Source organism: Sebastes fasciatus, chromosome 17 (assembly GCF_043250625.1).
Source record: "Sebastes fasciatus isolate fSebFas1 chromosome 17, fSebFas1.pri, whole genome shotgun sequence".
Taxonomy (NCBI): Eukaryota; Metazoa; Chordata; class Actinopteri; order Perciformes; family Sebastidae; genus Sebastes; species Sebastes fasciatus.
Window position 1 is genome coordinate 30,112,511 of NC_133811.1, and position 13,735 is coordinate 30,126,245.

At 43.2% G+C, this 13,735-nt stretch overlaps 1 protein-coding gene across 2 annotated transcripts in view; it reads right to left on the minus strand.

Annotated features, from left to right (window-relative positions):
* The window catches only part of LOC141753854 (uncharacterized), a 43,983-nt gene that overhangs the window by 16,592 nt on the left and 13,656 nt on the right, over positions 1-13,735 (minus strand). For both annotated transcript variants that reach the window (XM_074612470.1, XM_074612471.1), the window contains exons 2-8: positions 11,457-11,518; positions 11,095-11,115; positions 10,727-10,999; positions 10,198-10,285; positions 9,662-9,885; positions 6,502-6,789; positions 6,042-6,220 (exon numbers count right to left, since the gene is read on the minus strand). In XM_074612470.1, coding sequence (XP_074468571.1) covers positions 6,042-6,220; positions 6,502-6,789; positions 9,662-9,885; positions 10,198-10,285; positions 10,727-10,999; positions 11,095-11,115; positions 11,457-11,502 — 1,119 coding nt within the window. In that variant the 5' untranslated portion in view covers positions 11,503-11,518. The remainder of the gene's footprint in view (positions 1-6,041; positions 6,221-6,501; positions 6,790-9,661; positions 9,886-10,197; positions 10,286-10,726; positions 11,000-11,094; positions 11,116-11,456; positions 11,519-13,735) is intronic.

Consider the following 13,735-nt stretch of genomic DNA (forward strand, 5'->3'; position numbering starts at 1 on the left):
GAATAGTGATCAGTCACTAAAATGTGAGTTATCTTTGGTGACATTTGGGAATAAATGTAAAAACAGCAGGTCACAGGGGGAAAGTCTCAACGTCATGTCACATGTTAATCTATTGCTGGAAAACGAGAATATGAACACATAACATCTAATGTACGGAAACTAGACGAACACAGACGAACACTAACAGCACACCAACACACTGTCTGGGCTAGTAGCTGATTACACAGTAATAACTCTACTTAGCCTACATCATGGAGGGTTTAATACTCATACAGGTTAATCACTACTGCCCTTAACACATATACACCACACTCAAAACCAGCACAGATACCCACACACACACACATCAGATATTTACCTGGTAATTCACCCAGCACAATAAAACAACACCGAAGTAAGTAATGTGTGCATGTGTGTGCACGTAGCTGAATCACCACATACTGTATGTTAAATACAGCTGTGAAGCTACATGTCAGGTTGTCTACGAGTAAATGCAGGTCTGCGTCTGAGCCAGCGGAGAGAAAAAGGAAGACGGAAAGAAGGAAAGGAAAGCGAGAAAGGCAAAGCAGAGGCATGTGTGGCACACATGACAGGAGTGTGACATCCTCTAATATCACCGCTCAGCTGCAGTCACACACACCAACACACTGTAGAGGAGATCTAAACCATCCCAACAGCTCATTAAAGTCTCTATGCTTAAGTCGAAAATCTTATTTTCTTAAAGCAAGTGAAAACCTCTGGTTTCATGTCTCTTGTTTCACAAAGTGACACGGAGCCAAGCACAATTCAGCTCTCCAACTTATTTTAAGAAACATAAGATTTGAAGAGTAAATATTGGATTGAATTACTTGTTAAAATGGACATATTTGCAGTGTGCACCCCGACCTGGTTCAAAACCGTATCTAAAATCCTGGCAGACCGAGCTTGTCAAATCAATACAGTTTGTAGATACAGGCATTGACATATACTGTATACCTGGCCTCCTGGTGTTTTTGCATTAACTGCAAAACACATACACTACTGCCAATCATTTTCAAAGTATATATGTTTAGATTGATTTCATAAGTTCCTGGCTGCTATTGTTTTTTAGTCGTATACAACTATGGAGGATGGAAGCTGCCAAAATCAAAAATATAAAAATAAATGACCCAAGAAATAATCTAATATGCCATTAAATGTCACATAATTAAAAATAAATGTAGACATTAATCTGCCCTTTTATGTGATTATTTATTTATTTATTTGTATTAAGAATGACAGCCATATGCACAAAAGCATACTAATACATACTTATAGTCTACTACTACTATGACTATTGTAGTCTACTAAAAGAGATACTCGCGCACAGCTCAGTCATTTGAATATGGAAGTCTGTAAGGATCACAGAGACAGCTTGTCCCAAGTCGTGGTGCCGGATCCACTTAAGGTAATTCATTGACTTTTTCGTCAAATTAGGTCTTCGATCAACTCCTGCCCGTTCATGAGGATTGATAGCAGTTTCTCCTCAGTGTTCAGGATTTATTTAGTGTGCTGATGCTCAATTTCTTTAATGGATTTGTGTCGTCTCAAAAGCACTACGATTTACGAAATACTGAACACACATTTCTGAAACTGTCACCAATAATCCCGTCACACAACAGCAAGTTGATCAAGGAACTGGTTTGCCAGAAAAAAAAGGAAAGTACATTTTCTCTAAACACCAAAGGAAGAGCAAAAACAAAAGAGGCCATAACACAATTCTCTCACCAAGAAGAGGCTCCGTTTGAGGCTCCTTAAAGCAAGAGGGAGAAACGCAACGCACAGGCAACAGCGTTAGCTGGGCCACCAATCAGAGACATCCAGCTGTGAGCATGAACACCTCATTTCCACAGCTGTATTTTCAATTCACTCAAACTGAACCAAAGTGCACATCATGAAAAAACACCAGAAACGTATCAAATATAATACTAAAAAACAAATACAAACATACATTAACACACAACCCTAGATGAGGTATGTCGTTGGATGGAAGCTTCAATCTATCTACCAACATTTATCCTACAAATCCAGCTAGTTGTTGTCTTTGTGTTGCAAATTAGTTACCCACCTAAAATGTGAAGCAAACTCAAAATGGAGAATAAGGAATAATGGGCCTCATTCACCAATATCTTAGAGGTTTGTTCTTGAGAAAGATCCGAAGAAAAGGCCGGATTCACGACGTGCTCTTAAATCGCAGAATTGTTCGCAGCATTATTGGATGGCATGGTTTCCAATTAAAGCATCAGTAGGCGAGATTGGAGCAAATATGATTTAAAAAAGTTAATTTTTATAAAACGGTCGCTATATGGTGACAGTAGAACATGAAACAGGTAATCTGGAAAAAAATCATGTTCCTCTGTGTCCTCCGGTGCTCCTAACGGCATCTGCAAGATTTCACAGACCGGATGAAAACAAGCAGTCAGAGCTGATCTGAGGTCTGCTGTCAAGCTGCCGTCTATAGAGCCGGCTGTCAATCACTCTGAACTCCAACCAAACGGTCAAACTAGATACCGCTGATCAAATATGAATCAATATTCTGTTACGTTAATGTCTATTTCTCTCCTCAGATGTTCTCAGAATCATCTTGTAGTGCACGGTTTAGCTGGAAAATGAGAAAGTTTGTGACACCGCCGCCATTGTGAAATCTGGTGAATGAATGCCAAGTTATGGTCACATGACCGGAGCACAGCAAATAGGAACGCTCTCTCAATGAAATGACCTGTGATTGGTCAAAGTCTCCCATCACGGGCTAGATGTTCGAAAGCCTGAAAACAGAACACTTGAATTACAATATACTGAAAGGTTATTATGGGATTTTTGCCCAATGATGCCAAAAATATACTGACTACTGACACTTTAACACAATTGATGTGAATTAAATTGAAGTGTTTGACCATTAAATCCTAAAATATTAACAATTATTAACAAGTCAGCAGTCAAATTAAATATGTTGAGTGTTGCATAGATTCTGTTCTTACCTAAGAACAAATCCCAAATAAGAAAACATCTGGTGAATGTCAGAATCTTGTGAAGAAGAAAGTTCTTCTTGAGAGCGGTTGGTGAATGAGGCTCATCGTGTCTAACAGCAGAGTGTCGGCTGAATGTTTGTCTATAACGTAACAGGATATAAGTCCGAATGTAGGATGACATTACAAATACACTTCAACACACGACAACAGTGACAGGGGAAGAGAGAGAGAGCAGAGACAAACATTAATGTGACATCACACACAAATATTTAGCTGTTCAAAACCTTAAAAGAACTGATCAGTATTGATCTGATGCACATTTGTTCAATTTCACATTTTGTCTCAACTTCTGGATGCTATTGCTAAACTCAAGTCAAATGTCCCGGCCCTGATCGGTTCAAACAGCCGACTTGAGTGAGAGTCCGTTCAGGACTTTACTAACCTTTGTTATGCATGATTTTTAATACATCCATGATTCTGACCAGTCACCTTTTGATGATTATTATAACAGAAACATGAGTAGCGCGTCCCGATGCCGTGTGGGAGAACTGAATTCGCACTTCCAGTGTAGACAGGAAGTTAAAAGACAAAAAATGACGGACTCTGAGCTCTTCTTTCTTACTGCATTTGTTTTTTTATATTTGCTATATATATATATATATATATATATATATATAAATTGTAAAAACATTTATAATTTTCTATCTCAAATGGAGCTTCCCAATCTCAAGTTAGTAACATGACATATGGTCTAAAAACACTTCGTATCAGCTCGTAGTCTCTGTAATTAATTCAGTCTCTGGGTTGTTTACGATGAGTCATCTGTCTGCAGCGAACCATAGATTAAATCTGTTTTAGAGATAATTCACTGAGGATGCTGGCGAGAGAGAGAGAGGGCTCATCTGTCGGCTATTTCAAAGGATTCAATAATTTAGTCAATCCTTCATTTGAGAAAAACAACGGTCTGATTATGTGTTCGCAAAAACAATATGACGATAATGTGCTTTGTCTAAATTTATTTCAAATTAAAAGAAAATAAATAAGTCCCGTCTATTTTTAATTACATCGAAATGATCTCTGGTGATAAGAGAGACAGATTTATGTTTTTAGTCCGACACGTTTATTAAACCCTCGTGCAACTGATCTGGACATATTTCTTACCATTTGGTGCTAGTATTGAACTATTATACCTCGGTGGAGAAATCGATGTCCGAGCCTGACGTTTAGGTGATTTCTATAGCTGAGTCATGTGTTTGTGATGGGTTTTTAATGGGTCCATAAATTCATTCGGTGAACGAATCCCCACCTGGGGATGCTGAGTGGAGGGTTAACTGTCAGCTCCTCTAAATCATCCAATCGGTCAGTTAATCAGCCGGTATTGAGCAGGTGAATAGAAGAGAGCAAGATTTTGAATTGCAAATTGGAAAACAATCAGTGGTTTTATTTCGTTTTATTTTGTTCTTTTTTCCCTCAGACCCTTTGAGGGCTCTCATAATTAATTCTTAATTGAAGAGTTTTATTAAAAATCAACATTTTAAGAAGGAGACAAATGGTACCGACGGCACCTCAAAGACTTTTTGAAGTAAATCAACCATTTAAAAAGACACCCACTCTAAAAACTGATTGATGGCTCAACATTATAAATCCTGAACAATGCTATAAACTGAGTCTTTGTGTGACAACACAGGGTGCTCTATATTCCAGAAACATTCAGTGATTTGTACAAAAAAATGACTGTAATAAGAAGCATTTTCATTTGTCAACTACTCATGAGTTCCCTGTAAAGACACGCTGCAATTTCAGGAACAAAAATACCTGGTGCCAAAATCTTGTTATTGTCTGCGATGGCACCCCTCGCTGCCAGGCTACAGTCTGTAACTCCTGCTCTACTTCATTTATAATGAAAAATGTGACACGTTAGAATGTCGAAATGTGTGCTGGCTTCCTGTAGCTCAAAGCTCCCACACCTGCAGCCTCCTACTGAGTATATGTCAGGCTTACGTCTCCAACTTATAGTTAATTACTAAGCATTGAGTGCCAGAGTTGTAGTGATTTATTTTAATATCCAACACAGTCTCACGGCAGCTTGTGAAATAGTCATGAAATTTAATGTATTTGATTACATGGACACGAATTTCCCTTTTTTTTTTCTTCGTGACGTCAACACGACTTTCAACAACGCATTTTTCGTGTGTTTTCCTACGAATGTCCTGCAACACATGACCCACGTGTCAATTTCCGCCCCAGTATTTTCAAAATAAAACTACTTAGTTAGTTAGGTTTAGGAATGGTTCAATACTTAGTTAGCTTTGGGAAAAGATTGCGGTTTGGGATTAAGGCCGTTTTCATATTAGGTACGATTGATTCGTATTTCATCCGCTGAGTTACAGATGTCTCTTTCCCAATGTAAGTCAACGGGAAAAGTCCTTTTGGGCCCATTTGCATCACATGACGGACACAGAAGTTATAGTACCGCCGTTTGGCCACTACAAAAATTGGCATCAACAACCGGTGCTCTTCCTGAGGGCTTGGGTGAAAGTCCTATGTACGCCGCAAATTTTGTGACTGTTTCACGAACTGCTGTGAGACTGGGCTCTAATATCACATACATTATCCAATAAATTTGATCACTGACAATAGCACCTAATAATGCCAGACATACTGCATCTGGAGGGTTCATGTTCTGTACATCACATACAGAAAGTGTGAGAGAAGAGAAAACTAGAAATGCTATGTTTCCATGAGTTGTCCTCCGCCACGTTGACGTCTTTCATTTGGCTGTAACCGTGTGTGTCGGGTCCAGCACTGTAGGGGAGGAAGTGGACCAGCTGACCATCCTGACTCCCACAGCAGGAACACAACCCTCCTCTACATTTTAATCCTTTCCCAGCCAACACACACACAAACACACTCCTCACTCTTACCACATGACAAATACTAATTTTCCTGTTCCACCAGAGCCTTAGCCTCTTCTTCCTATCACAGCGACCCTACAATACTCCTCCGTCACAGAGAAATGAAGAATGGTGGTAATGCACTTTAGGTGGATGTTACCTGTCTGAAAGCCTCTCCGTCTCCCTTGCCGGCCTGCTGAGCGAGGAGCATCAGCTTCTTGTTCTTCTCGTTCCTCTTGTGCACTCTGTAGACACATGAGAGCAGGCACAGCAGCAGCATGAAGGCGATCACGCTCAGCAGGGAGAGGATGGCGACGGTCAGCGGAGGCAGCTTATAGGCTGGGAGGGAGACAAAGAACAAAGAAAAATAATTAGAAGACTGAAGAAATGTTGCTTTGCTGTGCAGCGACTCATCTTGTTAAGACTATCGGGTTTTAATTAGCACGATAACTTGCACTATAATGTTGCTCATTATCTGTACAGTTTAGGATATCTAAAGCACGGCATGACTCTACATAAGAAATCTCTATTTATTTGTGTTCAGTAGCCGAGTTCATAGCAAAGCGAGATCAGAACTAACCACGGTATGTTGATCGTTTAAATGAGTCTTGTTCTCTTACCGTCGACCTCTAGGTAAAAGTTAGCCACAGGAAACCCAGCCAGGTCCGTCACTTTGAAGACCCCCGTGTCGGTCACGCGGACCTTCTTCATGGTGAGCTCTGATCCCTCCACGGTCAGCCTGCCCTCCAGCAGAGGATCCATCGGCATCACCAGAACCCCCTGGTCCAGGATGACCCGGTCCTGATTGTCTGATTTGGGCCTGAAGACAACGTTAACATTGGAGTGGTGCAGGTAGAGTTTCATCTTCAGGTTCTCTCCATGGGACTGGTGGATGAAGTTCTGGTGCTCTGCAGAGAGAAACATGAACAGATGTACACAGTATATAGGCTAACGGCTAACCTAGAAACGTGTATGTTAATGTAGACACCTTTCTAGGGCTTCCTTTGATTGAAGCCTTTTTATCTGTAACTGTTACAGTGGACAGCTAATAGCTAATGATGCTAGATAGCAGTAAAAGCATAACCACCCTGCATCTAATAGACAGGCCATGATGCACACTTTCACACCTTGCAGACGCATTATTAGTTATGTCTTTAATGGATCGTTTTTAGCTATTTTGGTTTTACTGAACCTAGAGCTTTTAGCTTAAACCACCACCGTGCCACAGACTAGCCTCAAAGAGCCATTAGCATGGCAGTCTTGTTTAAAGCCAAGTGTTCTTCTTTAGCTTACAGAAGCAGAAGCGATTCCAGGATAAATGAGGTGGCACAGGACGGACCAGGGACGCCTTAATGGGACTTGAGGCCCCGGGGCCCACGGGGACGTTTTGGGAGGCTCTCCCCTCCCTTCACAATATGCCACGGCAGCTTTAATTCAGAACACCTCGTCATTGGGCAGCGACAAATATTAAATGGAGTGCCCTCCTGAGAGGCGAGACAAGATGATCAGCCTTTTCAATAGAGCCGATTCAAAAAAACGTTTAAATAATGTTTCATTAAAGCTGAAGTAGGCGAGATTGGAGCAAATATGATTTAAAAAAAATATTTTTATAAAATGGTATAAAACCGTGACAGTAGTACATAAAACAGATAACCTGAAAAAAATGATGTTCCTCTGTGTTCTCCGGTGCTCCTAACGGCATCTGCAAGATTGTTAGGACCGGAGGAAAACAAGCAGTAAGAGCTGATCTGAGGTCTGCTGTCCAGCTGCCGTCTATAGAGCCGGCTGTCAATCACTTGCGAACTCCAACCAAACGTTCAAACTAGGCAGCGCTGATCAAATATGAATCAATATTATGTTATGTTAATGCCTATTTTTCTCCTCAGATGTTCTCAGAATCATCTTGTAGTGCACGGTTTAGCTGTGAAATGAGAAAGTTTGTGACGCCGCCGCCATTGTGAAATCTGTTGAAGGAACATCAAGTTCTGGTCACATGACCGGAGCTCAGCCAATAGGAACGCTCTCTCAATGAAATGACCTGTGATTGGTCAAAGTCTCCCGTCACGGGCTAGATGTTCTAAAGCCTGAAAACAGAGCCATGAGGAGGAGCAGAAGTCTAGTTTTCTCTCAGAACACTTGAATTACAATATGCTGAACGGTTATTATGGTGCCCAATGATGCCAAAAACATTCTGCCTACTGAAGCTTTAATGATATTTATTCTAGCCTATAGCTAGAGAGCCTGGCTTCCCAGCTCCAGACCTCCACACCCTCAACCTGCACACCTGAATCAGCCCTGATCCGACAGTGAGGGCTGCTGAGTTGCATCAGGCGTGTTCAAAACATAACGTGATGAGTATGTAATTAGCTATTCCTGTTGTGTTATTGATTTTTTTCCTGCTCGGAGGGGCTACCTGGAAACCACTTGCATGTTATGGATTCACAGCGTAAAGAAAATTAACATTTATTACACAGGCAGCGACAGTCTTCTTGTACTTATTTACTGACTACCTAAAGTTTATTTGGCACTCAATTAGTGTGATGGCCATGGTTTTATTGGTGCTCATCATCGTGCATTATTAAACAGAGTTCCGTCCCGACATTCTAACACAACGACCGGTAGATGATTCGCTCACAGATTTTGCAGGACGTGAAACTGTATCGATGCATTACAGGGCCTTCGTTCTCACTTGTGTGGCACTGATCAAGACCTGGAGTCGCCCCTGGTACTCTGGCCACATGGCTTGGGGTGACTCTGCCCCTGTACAGAGGCCATTGTATCTCAGTTGTCAGTTATAATATTTTGTTTCCTAACCTTCATTAAAGGAAATGTGTTCTTGATATATTTTTAATCTACATCCCATTCGTTACTGCAGCAGCAGCAGCAGCCCAGTGTCCCTGCAGGCAGGTTTAACCTCATTTTAAATACATTAAATAAAGACATAGGCTATGACCTTCTCTGAGATTAAGGCATTAGGATTTGTCAAAGGTAAGAATTAGACAATGCGTATCCGCGTACTTCTGTACTTACACTTACTATTTTGAGTGCATCAGTGCGTTCACACTGGGAAGTACGGCAAAATGCAGTGCACTCAAAGTACCCGGATGTTGTACTCAAAACGGTCAAATCGTTGAGTGTGGAACGCTGGACACTTTCCACACTCAACTGTTGCCATCTTGGCTACGTAGCAGAAGGGGCGGAGCCACGACCACTATTCAAACATACGTAGATAACAGAATAAAACAATATGTAAACATACCGGTGCATTTTCAGCCAACAGGAGGACACATCGTAGGAGTAGGCGACGACGTTGGAAACGTAATTTCCACTCTGCTTTCATTTTTTTCAGAAGATATTTTGGCGGGTAGCGAGCCGCGGTCAAATGTTGCGATCGTCATTTCCGGTCGGTACGCCGCAGAGTATTCCATTTGAGACGACCCTACCCCGTTGAAATTTACGCACTAATCAAGTGAGTACAGAGTGCACAAAGTGCACTACACTCAAGTGTACTTCTGGAAGTACGTGGATTGGAACACACTGTCTGTCAAGATGAAAATGTGCAAAACACAAAAGGCCTATAAAGGCTTATATCGAAGACCTGGCTCGTCACATTTCTCAGCTATTTAAGTACTGCCGGGACATCGACACGGCACTTAAATCAGTCACACTCAGATGCACATAACATCAGCATGAACAGAAGAACCACACAAATGCACATGAGATTGATAGACCAATCAATTAAAGCTGAGAGGATGCAGCGAAGCACAAATCTCTCCTCACCTCTGACGTTCAGACAGTTCCTCCTCCGGATTTTGCCCTCACGATCCAGCACTGTAAAGCTCCCCTCGTCCGCCATCCGGACCGAGTGCAGCGTCACCCGTTTCTCCGACACGCTGAGACGCCCCACATATTCTGCCAGCACCGCCGTCTGGTTGTACAGCACCACGGGCGGAGCCTCTGTTGCGTGGTGCATCTCGGTGAGATTGGCCTGAACCAGACTGGACCTTGGAATAGAAGAGAGGAGAATAAATGTGACCTCCACTAACACATGAGCATTCCTGTTCAACCCAATCAGTGACATTGCAGCAGTTGTTTTCCCTCTAACTGCTGATTGAAAACACCTGTTGTGACATCACTGATTGGGATGTGGTCACCAGGAACATACAGATAAACATCGTTACATTACAATGCAACAGATGTAACGTATATAGGGCCGGCTTGGCTGTTAAATTTGGATCAAAACAGTTAAACAATCTGCAATAAACACGACTCCATGTTGAATACAGATGACTGAATCTTGTTTTCACTGACCGTACCTGAACTCCAGGGTGATGGGGCCTTCCACATGGTTGAGATAGATGAAGTAAGTTTCTCCGTACTTCACCCGTTCCTCCAAAGCGCAGTCTGATCGACAAGACCAGATGAAAGAAAAAAGGTCAATGCAGGATACTTGTGTCATGGTGAAATATTGTTTTTTTTGGTTGATTGGTTGATTATTTAAAAGGTTATATACGGGATTCAGAGCATTAATATAGCAGCAAACAACTATCTGCTATGTTGCATGCATGTTAGTGTATGTGAGTCTCTGTTGTGTCCCACTGGCTAGCTCATGGCCGCCGCTCTGCATTGCATTCAAATGGCGGTTACAGCTGACAACGCCGTCCCGACCCACGCCGTGGTCGCTGTGAACAACAAACTCAAGCAGCTAACCCCTGATCTGGCTACGTCCACTTCTTCTTTTACAGTCTAAGTTTTAGAAAGACAACCCTCAAGCTGGGACACACAGTCTAACCCTCTCCCCACCTCTGGATGAAAGCTCAGCAGGTACAGCGTTGCTTAGCTTACCCCTGACAATGAGGATGAGGTGCTTGGCCGGGTTGGGGTGGTTGGCGTTCTTGATGACGTACAACCCCTCGTCCTCCTCCTGCACGTTCTCCAGCACCAGGTGGCCCAGGGAGTTGAGACGGCCCCGTGGATTCACCACCAGGCCCGCTCGCAGCAGAACCACCTCAGAGCTGCGGTTGGTCCTGGGTTTGAACACAACCTCACCGAGGTTCCCGGGCGGGACATCGATGTGAATGATCTCCCCAAAGAAGGCTGTCCTGTGTTCCTCTTTGACTGGTAGAAACAATCAAGATGTTTTATTAGATATGACAGACAGACAGCTGTATCTTTCCTCATGCATTCCTAGTTGCAATCCAAACTAATTTTACCTTTCAAAGATGCTGACACAACTGTGAAAGAAAAGAAAGAGAGGAGTTAAATTACTGTAAGTCTGCTGCTTTGTACAAAAAGTTCCTTTGTTCTCATTGAAAACAGCACTTCCACAAACAGTATGAAAGTGTTTGAAATGTAAATGCCTCACTTAATGACATCCAAATATAGAAGAAGAAAGAAAGCAAATAAGTGGAAATTAAACAGATCACAAAATAACTTAAACAGCTTCCTTTGGTGTGGTTTTCACAGAATCTACGCTACTCATTCAGTTGAAACAGATTCAGCTTTGCAGGAAGTCTATTTCAGCCATTTCTTTATCCAAACCCGCTCCCAAGTGACTGATTATGTCTGTGCTTACCGGTGCAGAACAGGGCGATAAGCGCTGCAGCGCGGACTACTCTCATCTTGAATACTCGGTCTCTGGAAAAAAGAAACCCACACACAATACACAATGAATTAAAAAAAGAAGCTTTTTATAGCATGATTACGGCTCCAAAGCATCAAATCACCACTTTCTAAAAGGAGATATCTGCCATCATCATTTTTAATTTGACATATGAAAAGAAACAAGCATGCCAATATCAATCTGTGTCTTCAAGTTAGAGATGTTCCCTCCCTGCTACAGTAAACAGCTTTTCACAAATTAGCTCTATAATGCCGAAGGGAAGGGGGAGCACTGCCAACACTCCTTGACAAGAAAATCTATAGTGCTGCTGTAAAGTAAAATATACTATTCAGCCAAGTTTTATAGATAACACGTCTTCAAAGCAGATAGAGCCGTGAGAGCCGTGAGACGTGGCGCTGTGCGGTGAGACGAAGAGGAGTTCTTCACGTCTCCTGCGGTGTGACGACGACTAGTCAATCAGCTCTCCACTCACGACGCATGACCACAAACCAGAGAGAAACCGCATACTATACTAGTAGTACGTACTGATTTGGCCAAAATGTAGTATGTAGTATGCAGTATGCGAACAAAAGCAAAATCTCCAGTATGCCAGAAATACCCGGATGACGTACTGATTTGGAAACATTCTCCAGTCTGCATCAGACCAGTCTATCTCGCCTACTGTATCCCACAATGCAAAGCGGCGGAACAGCACAGGCTACGGGTATAAAAACAGCAGCCAGAAGCTGCTCTTTTTTTACGTTTTCTGTAGCTATTTCAACACTAAATTCACTTCTGAACGTTTTTGAGGCGAGAAATCAACTGTGTAGATTATTAATATCGGCAGTTTTACGAAGTTAGATGGCGAATCGAACATTTGTTCCACCGTTGTCGGAGTTTAGAAGCTCCACAGAATACCGTGACAGCCAGCGAGCGCCTGCCCGGGTCGCTGCCAGCAAGCCGGGTAGTCACGCTCAGAGACCGCTATGAGCTGCTGGAGCTCTCTAGAGACCGGTCTGTAGACGAGAGGCTTTGATTTCCTTGTTGACGGATAGTTTGTTTAAATATCACAACACAGATGTCCATTATAAATTAACAGGAACCTGTGTTTATCTGCCTTTTTGGAGTTAAAAAGCTCCACAATCACCCGCGGGCGGAGCTCGCTGGAGAGCCGGCCAGTGACGCTCACAGAGCGGCTGCAGAGCAGCAGAGTGGCGAGGGAAGATGAGAGGAGAGGAGAGAGAAGAGGAGAGAGAAGAGGAGAGGAGAGAGAAGAGGAGAGAAGAGAGAAGAGGAGAGGAGAGGGAAGAGGAGAGGAGAGAGAAGAGGAGAGGGAAGAGGAGAGGAGAGGAGAGAGAAGAGGAGAGAAGAGAGAAGAGGAGAGAAGAGAGAAGAGGAGAGGGAAGAGGAGAGGAGAGAGAAGAGGAGAGAAGAGGAGAGGGAAAGAGGAGAGAGAAGATGAGAGAGAGGAGGAGAGAAGAGGAGAGAGAAGAGGAGAGAAGAGGAGAGGGAAGAGGAGAGGAGAGGAGAGAGAAGAGGAGAGAAGAGGAGAGGGAAGAGGAGAGGAGAGAGAAGAGGAGAGGGAAAGAGGAAGAGGAGAGAGAAGAGGAGAGGAGAGAGAAGTGGAGAGAGAAGAGGAGAGAAGAGGAGAGAGAAGAGGAGAGAGGAGAGAAGAGGAGAGAGAAGAGGAGAGGGAAGAGGAGAGGAGAGAGAAGAGGAGAGGGAAAGAGGAAGAGGAGAGAGAAGAGGAGAGGAGAGAGAAGAGGAGAGAGAAGGGAGAGAGAGGAGAGGGGAAGAGGAGAGGAGAGAGAAGAGGAGAGAAGAGGAGAAAAGAGGAGAAGAGGAGAGAGAAGATGAGAGGAGAGAGAGAGGAGAGGGAAGAGGAGGAAGAGGAGAGAGAAGAGGAGAGGAGAGGAGAGAGGAGAGAGAAGAGGAGAGAAGAGGAGAAGGGAAGAGGAGAGAGAGAGAGAGAGGAGAGGAGAGGGAAGAGGAGAGAAGAGGAGAGAGGAGAGGAAGAGGAGAGAAGAGGAGAGGGAAGAGGAGAGGAGGAGAGAGAAGAGGAGAGGAAGAGGAAGAGGAGAGAAGAGGAGAGGGAGAGAGAAGAGGAGAGAGGGAGAGAAAGAGAGGGAGAGGGGAGAGAGAAGAGGAGAGGAGAGGAAGAGGAGAGGAAGAGAGAGGAAGAGAAGAGGAGAGAGAAGAGGAGAGAGAGAGAGAAGAGGAGAGAGTAGAGGAGAGAAGAGAGAAGAGGAGAG